Source organism: Oncorhynchus keta, chromosome 29 (genome assembly GCF_023373465.1).
Source record: "Oncorhynchus keta strain PuntledgeMale-10-30-2019 chromosome 29, Oket_V2, whole genome shotgun sequence".
NCBI lineage: Eukaryota > Metazoa > Chordata > Actinopteri > Salmoniformes > Salmonidae > Oncorhynchus > Oncorhynchus keta.
The window spans coordinates 3583256-3594980 of NC_068449.1; the positions used below are offsets into that span (position 1 = coordinate 3583256).

Genomic DNA, 11725 nt, shown 5'->3' on the forward strand with positions numbered 1-11725 from the left:
GGTCATATATATCTGTAGACCAGCTGGAAAGGTCATATCTATCTGTAGAGCAGCTAGAAAGGTCATATCTATCTGTAGACCAGCTAGAATAGTCATATCTATTTGTAGACCAGCTAGAAAGGTCATATCTATCCGTAGACCAGCAAGAAAGGTCATATCTATCTGTAGACCAGCTAGAAAGGTCATATCTATCCGTAGACCAGCTAGAAAGGTCATATCTATCTGTAGACCAGCTAGAAAGGTCATATCTATCCACAGACCAGCTAGAAAGGTCATATCTATCTGTAGACCAGCTAGAAAGGTCATATCTATCTGTAGACCAGCCAGAAAGGTCATATCTCACTGTAGACCAGCTAGAAAGGTCATATCTCACTGTAGACCAGCTAGAAAGGTAATATCTCACTGTCGACCAGCTAGACAGGTCATATCTCACTGTAGACCAGCTAGATAGGTAATATCTCACTGTATACCAGCTAGAAAGGTCATATCTCACTGTAAACCAGGTCTGTAGACCAGCTAGAAAGGTCATATCTCTCTATAGACCAGCTAGAATTGGCATATCTATCTGTAAACAAGCTGGGAAGATCACATCTCTGTAAACCAGCTAGAAAGGCCATGTCTCTCTGTAAACCAGCTCTATAGACCAGCATGATGGTAATAGCTCACCATTTTGTGCCAGAAATGTTCCCAGTCAACCATGGCTCTGCACACTGTCTCATACCGTCCCTGGGAGGGGTGCGTCACCTGAGTGGGTTGTGGTCATCCTGTCTGGGTTGCCCCCCCCCCCCTTGGGTTATGCCGTGGCGGAGATCTTTGTGGTCTATACCTAGCCTTGTCTCAGGATGGTAAGATGGTGGTTGAAGATATCCCTCTAGTGGTGTGGGGGCTGTGCTTTGGCAAAGTGGGTGAGGTTATATCCTTCCTGTTTGGCCCTGTCCAGGGGTGTCCTCGGATGGGGCCACAGTGTCTCCTGACCCCTCCTGTCTCAGCCTCCAGTATTTATGCTGCAGTAGTTTGTGTCGGGGGGCTAGGGTCAGTTTGTTATATCTGGAGTACTTCTCCTGTCCTATTCGGTGTCCTGTGTGAATTTAAGTGTGCTCTCTCTAATTCTCTCTTTCTATCTCTCTCTCGGAGGACCTGAGCCCTAGGACCATGCCTCAGGACTACCTGACATGATGACTCCTTGCTGTCCCCAGTCCACCTGGCCGTGCTGCTGCTCCAGTTTCAACTGTTCTGCTTTATTATTATTCGACCATGCTGGTCATTTATGAACATTTGAACATCTTGGCCATGTCCTGTTATAATCTCCACCCGGCACAGCCAGAAGAGGACGGCCACCCCACATAGCCTGGTTCCTCTCTAGGTTTCTTCCTAGGTTTTGGCCTTTCTAGGGAGTTTTTCCTAGACACCGTGCTTCTACACCTGCATTGCTTGCTGTTTGGGGTTTTAGGCTGGGTTTCTGTACAGCACTTTGAGATATGAGCTGATGTACAAAGGGCTATATAAATAAATTTGATTTGATTTTGATTTCATTTGTCTATTGAATGAGAATACTTACGTTGACACTCTCGTCAGTATACCCTTTGGTCTCTACTCTGTTGGTCATGCAGCAGCCGTTTATCTTCCCTTTTCCACCACCACACACACACACACACACACACACACACACACACACACACACACACACACACACACACACACACACACACACACACACACACACACACACACACACACACACACACACACACACACACACACACACCACAGATTGGAGAATAAATACTGGAAGTGAAAGCAGGAGGAAGGCGATGATCCTTAATCAACCTCAGGAGGCTGCATGACACTCAGGGTGTGGTTGTGTGGTCTTACTTTGGTGAACGTCTTGTACCCCTCCAGAATTGGTCTGTAACCAGTATAGCGACACAGGTTCCCTGTGGGGACAACAACAGTACAACATTACCTGGCTCAAACCTGTCATTGATGTGTGGTTCAAATCGGTCTAAATGTCAAAATGTACATTGGTGAGGGGAGAAAGAAGGAGACAGATGAAAAGAAAGAGAGACAGTTGGAAGTGAAACAGAGAGAAATTGACACATCCCCTCAATTCAAGACAGGAAAATAAAATATTAGCATGAATTACCACTGTGACTATTACTGGAAGCTTTAACTTGATGCAGGGGTCATACTGGAAGCAATGACTTGACCAGGGAGACATACTGGAAGCTTAAATCGACCCAGGAGTCATACTGGAAGCAATGACTCGACCAGGGAGTCAAACTGGAAGCAATGACGAGACCAGGGAGTCATACTGGAAGCTTAACTTGACTCAGGAGTCGTACAGGAAACAATGACTTGACCCTGGAGTTGTTCCTGTCACTTGTGTGTTGATAACTCCTGCATCTGCCAAGCTGCTCTTTCCTTCATGTGTTTATGTATTTAATGATATTATTCAACCTTTACTTTATCAGACGGGTGATACGTCCCCCCGGGGGCCAGAACTGAGATGGACCGATATTTAAAACCTTTCAGTACATTAATCTACCTCTCTGCCAAATTTGGTGCTTTTATCACGGAATGTGCTGATAGTTATGTAAAAGTCATTTTAGCTCTGTGTATACAGACAGGACGGTGACATAACAGTCCATGTTATTCATTAAGTCATGTTCAAACCTTTGGAACAACCAATCATCTGGCTTCTATCCAAAACCATTCTCTCTTCAGCCCTGTAGACCAGCTAGATGGGTAATATATCTCTCTGTAAACAAGCTGGGAAGGTCATATCTATCTGTAGACCAGCTAGAAAGGTCATATATATCTGTAGACCAGCTGGAAAGGTCATATCTATCTGTAGAGCAGCTAGAAAGGTCATATCTATCTGTAGACCAGCTAGAATAGTCATATCTATTTGTAGACCAGCTAGAAAGGTCATATCTATCCGTAGACCAGCAAGAAAGGTCATATCTATCTGTAGACCAGCTAGAAAGGTCATATCTATCCGTAGACCAGCTAGAAAGGTCATATCTATCTGTAGACCAGCTAGAAAGGTCATATCTATCCACAGACCAGCTAGAAAGGTCATATCTATCTGTAGACCAGCTAGAAAGGTCATATCTATCTGTAGACCAGCCAGAAAGGTCATATCTCACTGTAGACCAGCTAGAAAGGTCATATCTCACTGTAGACCAGCTAGAAAGGTAATATCTCACTGTCGACCAGCTAGACAGGTCATATCTCACTGTAGACCAGCTAGATAGGTAATATCTCACTGTATACCAGCTAGAAAGGTCATATCTCACTGTAAACCAGGTCTGTAGACCAGCTAGAAAGGTCATATCTCTCTATAGACCAGCTAGAATTGGCATATCTATCTGTAAACAAGCTGGGAAGATCACATCTCTGTAAACCAGCTAGAAAGGCCATGTCTCTCTGTAAACCAGCTCTATAGACCAGCATGATGGTAATAGCTCACCATTTTGTGCCAGAAATGTTCCCAGTCAACCATGGCTCTGCACACTGTCTCATACCGTCCCTGGGAGGGGTGCGTCACCTGAGTGGGTTGTGGTCATCCTGTCTGGGTTGCCCCCCCCCCCCTTGGGTTATGCCGTGGCGGAGATCTTTGTGGTCTATACCTAGCCTTGTCTCAGGATGGTAAGATGGTGGTTGAAGATATCCCTCTAGTGGTGTGGGGGCTGTGCTTTGGCAAAGTGGGTGAGGTTATATCCTTCCTGTTTGGCCCTGTCCAGGGGTGTCCTCGGATGGGGCCACAGTGTCTCCTGACCCCTCCTGTCTCAGCCTCCAGTATTTCTGCTGCAGTAGTTTGTGTCGGGGCTAGGGTCAGTTTGTTATATCTGGAGTACTTCTCCTGTCCTATTCGGTGTCCTGTGTGAATTTAAGTGTGCTCTCTCTAATTCTCTCTTTCTATCTCTCTCTCGGAGGACCTGAGCCCTAGGACCATGCCTCAGGACTACCTGACATGATGACTCCTTGCTGTCCCCAGTCCACCTGGCCGTGCTGCTGCTCCAGTTTCAACTGTTCTGCTTTATTATTATTCGACCATGCTGGTCATTTATGAACATTTGAACATCTTGGCCATGTCCTGTTATAATCTCCACCCGGCACAGCCAGAAGAGGACGGCCACCCCACATAGCCTGGTTCCTCTCTAGGTTTCTTCCTAGGTTTTGGCCTTTCTAGGGAGTTTTTCCTAGACACCGTGCTTCTACACCTGCATTGCTTGCTGTTTGGGGTTTTAGGCTGGGTTTCTGTACAGCACTTTGAGATATGAGCTGATGTACAAAGGGCTATATAAATAAATTTGATTTGATTTTGATTTCATTTGTCTATTGAATGAGAATACTTACGTTGACACTCTCGTCAGTATACCCTTTGGTCTCTACTCTGTTGGTCATGCAGCAGCCGTTTATCTTCCCTTTTCCACCACACACACACACACACACACACACACACACACACACACACACACACACACACACACACACACACACACACACACACACACACACACACACACACACACACACACACACACACACACACACACCACAGAATGGAGAATAAATACTGGAAGTGAAAGCAGGAGGAAGGCGATTATCCTTAATCAACCTCGGGAGGCTGCATGACACTCAGGGTGTGGTTGTGTGGTTGTGTGGTCTTACTTTGGTGAACGTCTTGTACCCCTCCAGAATTGGTCTGTAACCAGTACAGCGACACAGGTTCCCTGCGGGGACAACAACAGTGCAACATTACTTGGCTCAAACCTGGCATTCACATAACAGTCCATGTTATTCATTAAGTCACCATTCTCTCTCCAGTCCTGCACACCAGCTAGAGAGGTCAAATCTATCTCTAGACCAGCGAGAGAGGTCATATCTATCTGTAGACCAGCTAGAGAGGTCATATATATCTGTAGACCAGCTAGAGAGGTCATATATATCTGTAGACCAGCTAGATAGGTCATATCTATCTGTAGACCAGCTAGAGAGGTCAAATCTATCTGTAGACCAGCGAGAGAGGTCATATCTATCTGTAGACCAGCTAGAGAGGTCATATCTCACTGTAAACCAGCTAGAAGGGTCAAATCTCTCTGTAGACCAGCTAGAAAGGTATGGTATTAAATCAGAACCCTCAACACCCCTACTTCCTGTGGCTATGGTATTAAATCAGCACCCTCAATACCCCTACTTCCTGTGGCTATGGTATTAAATCCGCACCCTCAATACCCCTACTTCCTGTGGCTATGGTATTAAATCAACACCCTCAATACCCCTACTTCCTGTGGCTATGGTATTAAATCAGCACCCTCACCACCCCTACTTCCTGTGGCTATGGTTGTAAATCAGCACCCTCAACACTCCTACTTCCTGTGGCTATGGTATTAAATCAGCACCCTCAATACCCCTACTTCCTGTGGGTATGGTATTAAATCAGAACCCTCAACACCCCTACTTCCTGTGGCTATGGTATTAAATCAGCACCCTCAACACCCCTACTTCCTGTGGCTATGGTATTAAATCAACACCCTCAATACCCCTACTTCCTGTGGCTATGGTATTAAATCAGAACCCTCAACACCCCTACTTCCTGTGGCTATGGTATTAAATCAGCACCCTCAACACCCCTACTTCCTGTGGCTATGGTATTAAATCAGCACCCTCAATACCCCTACTTCCTGTGGGTATGGTATTAAATCAGCACCCTCAACACCCCTACTTCCTGTGGCTGTGTGTGAGAGGTGTTTCAGGATACACTTTCTCCTGAGGTATGTCAGCAGTGTCATCTCTGGATCAGCATGCTTCTCTGTTATCTGGAGAGATAACATATATATTGTATATCATGTTATACGTGTACACATATATGAGATATATATTTCCAAATACATACTCTGAACAGGCAAAATGTTCTCATGACGATTAATTACGGATAAAGCCTCTGAGATCGAAGAAGCAACGTTCCATCGTGTTTTGCATTTGTTTAACCAATACATTTCAAATTCATAAATATCAAATGTATAGATCTTTAAGCATAGTCTCAATAAAGTGTTAGCAGAATCAATCACCGTTATCAGTGGCTTATTGAACACCTGTTGATCAAGTTGACTTGGAAAGAATAGTTGTGAATCTTACCTTTGAAAACAAGTTCATCTCCGCTCATGTTGTGATGAGTCAGTTTATTTCTGTTAGTCTGCTCTCCGTAGGTTAGGTACGACATGTTTAGGCTAGTGGTTTGCGCACTCTACTGTTGTCAGTGAAGACTGCTCCGTTATCGATTATGTTGATTCAGTCACCCTGTGACTCTCTCTCCGTCTCCTTTTGTCTTTCTCTAGCGACATTTTAAAGTTGAACTCCATACTCTCTAGACCTTTTAAAGTTGAACTCCATACTCTCTAGACCTTTTTAAAGTTGAACTCCATACTCTCTAGACCTTTTAAAGTTGAACTCCATACTCTCTAGACCTTTTAAAGTTGAACTCCATACTCTCTAGACCTTTTTAAAGTTGAACTCCATACTCTCTAGACCTTTTAAAGCTGAACTCCATGCGTCCCTGGTTCCGTTATATGTCTGTATACGACTAGAACCCAACTCTTGTGTTGATATAAGCATAAATAGATTTAAAAAAGTCCCGCTTCAGACTGAATATGAGGATGACAAACAGTAAAATCATGTGTCACACGAGATGTGAGGCGGGAGATGACATGAGACACACACATGATAGCATGTTATTGATTATCGATCAGCCTTGTGGTCACGCGTGGTGAGTAGTGTACTCGTGAGGTGGCTGTCTGTCACTGACCTCCCGTCCTGTTTTTCTTTTGGTGTTTCAGACCAGACACCTTCTTAATAAACATTCACTGACACTAAAAAAGAGCTAGACTTGGCATGAGGCGTGTGAGACAGCTAGAAGCATGGAAAACACAGGGGAGAGAGATGCCAATGCTAAGATTAAGACATGATGTATTATTTAAAATAGATGAATGAATGAATGAATGAATGAATGAATGAATGAGTCATATGCCTAAAGGGGGTTAGAGTCAGAGATGACGATTGAATTTGTCAGAACAGACAACTTGTGTCACGACTTCGACGTCCGCCGAAGTTGGTCCCTCTCTTATTCGGGGCGGCGTTCGGCGGTCACCACCGATCTATGTTTCGCGTTGTTTTGTCTTCATTATACACACCCGGTTTCCATTCCATAATCAATGTTCCTTATTTAACCCTCTGGCGTCCCTTTCTGTTTTGTGCGTGATTGTCGTTGTCATGTGGTTTCGTTATTTTGTACTCTGGATATTAGTGTTTTTCCTTGTTGGAACATTGCTTGATTTTTGAGTAAATTCTCTGATTATTACTCATACATGTGTCCTGCACCTGACTCCGCCTTATATATATATATATATATAGTGGGGCAAAAAAGTATTTAGTCAGCCACCAATTGTGCAAGTTCTCCCACTTAAAAAAGATGAGAGAGGCCTGTAATTTGCATCATAGGTACACTTCAACTATGACGGACAAAATGAGAAAACAAATCCAGAAAATCACATTGTAGGATTTTTAATGAATTTATTTGCAAATTATGGTGGAAAATAAGTATTTGGTCAATAACAAAAGTTTATCTCAATACTTAACTTAACTTCCCCAATTCCACATGTTACTCCTAGACAGAGCTCTAGGAACAGCTTTAACTTTCCCAACTCCACGTTACTCCTAGACAGAGCTCTAGGAACACGTTTAACTTCCCCAATTCCACATGTTACTCTGTGTTATCCTCAAAGCGGCCATATTCTCTGTTACCTTGAGCAGCGAGCACACACAGAGCAAAACGTAGCATACAGACAGAGCAACATAGGACAAGCAAGACGTAGCATACAGACAGAGCAACATAGAACAAGCAAGACGTAGCATACAGACAGAGCAACATAGGACAAGCAAGACGTAGCATACAGACAGAGCAACATAGAACAAGCAAGACGTAGCATACAGACAGAGCAACATAGAACAAGCAAGACGTAGCATACAGACAGAGCAACATAGAACAAGCAAGACGTAGCATACAGACAGAGCAACATAGGACAAGCAAGACGTAGCATACAGACAGAGCAACATAGGACAAGCAAGACGTAGCATACAGACAGAGCAACATAGAACAAGCAAGACGTAGCATACAGACAGAGCAACATAGAACAAACAAGACGTAGCATACAGACAGAGCAACATAGGACAAGCAAGACGTAGCATACAGACAGAGCAACATAGAACAAGCAAGACGTAGCATACAGACAGAGCAACATAGAACAAAATGCAACAAGACAAAATTCATAAAAGCAACAAAGTGTTTCCACACCTCACAAGTTACAGACAACAGACAACATGGAAAGCGGCAACATACAGCTAGGGACCATGTTCACAAATCTGATTGACCTTTAGCCATGTCTTCAAGCATTTTGTGAAAGTGTGATAGGTGGTGCAGTTGTGTGTGTCTGAAGGCTGTGTATTCCAGACATGGGAAGCTCTCACAGAGAAAACGGATTTACTAAAGGTGCTTTTCCTGAACTATACAGTCACCTCTCATGGCAGACCTGTTTAACAAAAATACTGAGTGGAGGGGGAGCCAGTCCATTTAGGATCTTGAATACAAGACATGCGTCGGTGTATTGCACAAGATTTTCCCAACTCAGGAGCTCATGCTTTCTGAGGATGTAACAGTGATGATGGCTATTGGGCTTCCTATCAAGCACTTTGAGAGCCTGTTTGTAGACAGACTGAATAGGTTTTAATGTTGTACAGCAAGCTTGGGCCCAACTAGTCAAGCAGTATGTTAAGTGGGGGAGTATCATAGATTTTGAAGTACAGTTTTGCTACCTCTGTAGTCAAACAACTTCGTATAAATCGAAAATTATCTAGGTTGAATTTGGTTATCTGAATGACCTTTTTCACATGCTTTTTAAAAGAGAGGTTGGAATAAAGTATGATGCCAAGGTACTTACAATCAGATACCACCTGGAGCTTCTCCCCTGACACATAGACATCAGGCTCAGTAGCATCTGTTGCCCTCTTTGTGAAGAACATGCAAACAGTTTTTTTCACATTGAGATGCAAACACGAGTCACAGAGCCACTTTGTAACCTGGACCATTACAGTAGTGAGTTCTTGTGCAGCTTGTTGATTGCTATTTGCATGCACATATATCACTGTATCATCTGCATACATTTGAACTTCAGACCCAGTACAGACAGAAGGCAGATCATAAATGTACATGCTGAACAGGAGGGGACCCAGTATTGACCCTTGGGGCACGCCCACATCATAGCTAAGAGTGGGCGATAGCTCATTGCTCACTCTGACACACTGAGTAATGCCTTCAAGGTATGATTTCATACATCTCAAGGCATCGGGGGAAAAGTTGAACTTGGACAATTTTGTGATGAGAATCTCATGGTTAACAGTACTAAAATACTTCCTTAGGTCCAGAAACACTGCCCCAACAACGCCCACTTTGTCCATCTTGGACTTCACATTTTCCAGAGGAAAGCAGTTGGCCGTTTCTGTGGAGAGTTTCGCTCTGAAGCCAAACTGCATGGAGTGTAATGTGAAGGGGCTGTTGTTGAGGTGGGCAATCAGTTGTTCTGCTCTACACTTTACAACAACCTGAGCCTGTAGTTACTCACGTCAGCAGGGTCTCCCGAGTGGAGGGGTTCTGTGTCCGTACCCTGACAGAGTCAATAAAGTAGGAATTGAAGGCTATTGCTATTTCGACTGCATCCTGTGTTAGATTGTTATTCAACATGATTTCTAGTCTTTTTGCAGTGTTACTATGGTCTTTCCCTGTTCACTTTTTTAGATTCTCCCAGATCAATTTAGAATTTCCCTTTGCTTCACCAATTATGCCTGTCTGATTTCTTTCATAACCTTATTTCTCAACATGGTAAACCTACGTCTGTCATGCTCTAATTTGGATTTTAGGGCTATTTTTAGAGCATAATCTCGTTGTTTCATCATTTCCAGATTTCTCCATTCAGCCAAGGAAGAGTGCTCATCTGGCCAGGTTTGGATTAGATTTTCTTTAGGAAACCATTTATTGTAGTCTGGGTTGTGGATAGAAAAACCTGACTATCAGCTTCCACGTCTGTATAGGACAAGAGATCATTCAGTTAATTCCCTTAATTGCATTTTCAAAATAGCTTAATTCACTCTTAGGCATTCTTAGTTGATCCGTCTTTCTAACAGTAGAGAGGTTAAACCTGCTCTTAGACAGCTTTCTGGCTATAAGTGTCAGATTATGATCAGATAGCCCAGTAACCATATTGAATGATTTAGTCACTCTCTCTGGTTTATTACTGAACACCAAATCAATCTGTGTTTTAGTGCAACAAGTCACCCTGGTTGGCCCTTTAACTAGCTGCGTAAGGTCAAAGGTATTAGTGATCCATTTGAGGGTTTTCCTACAAGACTTGTCTTCATAATTAATATTTAAATCTCCCATTAAGATTATCGCTTTCCCAAAGTCACATTCCCTAAGCATGTTATTAAACTGATCAAAAAACACACTTTTGGTGGAAGGTGGCCTGTATATTCCAATAAGGGTAAAACAGACTTTTGGTGGAAGGTGGCCTGTACATTCCAATAAGGGTCAAACAGACTTTTGGTGGAAGGTGGCCTGTACATCCCAATAAGGGTAAAACAGACTTTTGGTGGAAGGTGGCCTGTACATTCCAATAAGGGTAAAACAGACTTTTGGTGGAAGGTGGCCTGTACATTCCAATAAGGGTAAAACAGACTTTTGGTGGAAGGTGGCCTGTACATTCCAATAAGGGTAAAACAGACTTTTGGTGGAAGGTGGCCTGTACATCCCAATAAGGGTCAAACAGACTTTTGGTGGAAGGTGGCCTGTACATTCCAATAAGGGTAAAACATACTTTTGGTGGAAGGTGGCCTGTACATTCCAATAAGGGTAAAACAGACTTTTGGTGGAAGGTGGCCTGTACATTCCAATAAGGGTAAAACAGACTTTTGGTGGAAGGTGGCCTGTACATACCAATAAGGGTCAAACAGACTTTTGGTGGAAGGTGGCCTGTACATTCCAATAAGGGTAAAACAGACTTTTGGTGGAAGGTGGCCTGTACATCCCAATAAGGGTCAAACAGACTTTTGGTGGAAGGTGGCCTGTACATTCCAATAAGGGTAAAACAGACTTTTGGTGGAAGGTGGCCTGTACATTCCAATAAGGGTAAAACAGACTTTTGGTGGAAGGTGGCCTGTAAACAGACTTTTGGTGGAAGGTGGCCTGTACATCCCAATAAGGGTAAAACAGACTTTTGGTGGAAGGTGGCCTGTACATCCCAATAAGGGTAAAACAGACTTTTGGTGGAAGGTGGCCTGTACATCCCAATAAGGGTAAAACAGACTTTTGGTGGAAGGTGGCCTGTACATCCCAATAAGGGTAAAACAGACTTTTGGTGGAAGGTGGCCTGTACATCCCAATAAGGGTAAAACAGACTTTTGGTGGAAGGTGGCCTGTACATCCCAATAAGGGTCAAACAGACTTTTGGTGGAAGGTGGTCTGTACATCCCAATAAGGGTAAAACAGACTTTTGGTGGAAGGTGGCCTGTACATTCCAATAAGGGTAAAAGACATTTGTGGAGACAGTGTAACGTTCAGGCCGATACATTCTAGTTCATTATCACATGACCACTCAATTAGTTTACATCGGAT

General features: G+C 43.5%; 1 protein-coding gene across 1 annotated transcript in view; it reads right to left on the reverse strand.

Moving 5' to 3' along the window:
* xdh (xanthine dehydrogenase) overlaps window positions 1-5821 on the reverse strand; it is an 86657-nt gene extending 80836 nt beyond the window's left edge. The window contains exon 1 of the mRNA XM_052485657.1: window positions 5768-5821. Coding sequence (XP_052341617.1) covers window positions 5768-5798 — 31 coding nt within the window. The 5' untranslated portion in view covers window positions 5799-5821. The remainder of the gene's footprint in view (window positions 1-5767) is intronic.
* Between the last annotated feature and the right edge of the window lie 5904 nt (window positions 5822-11725).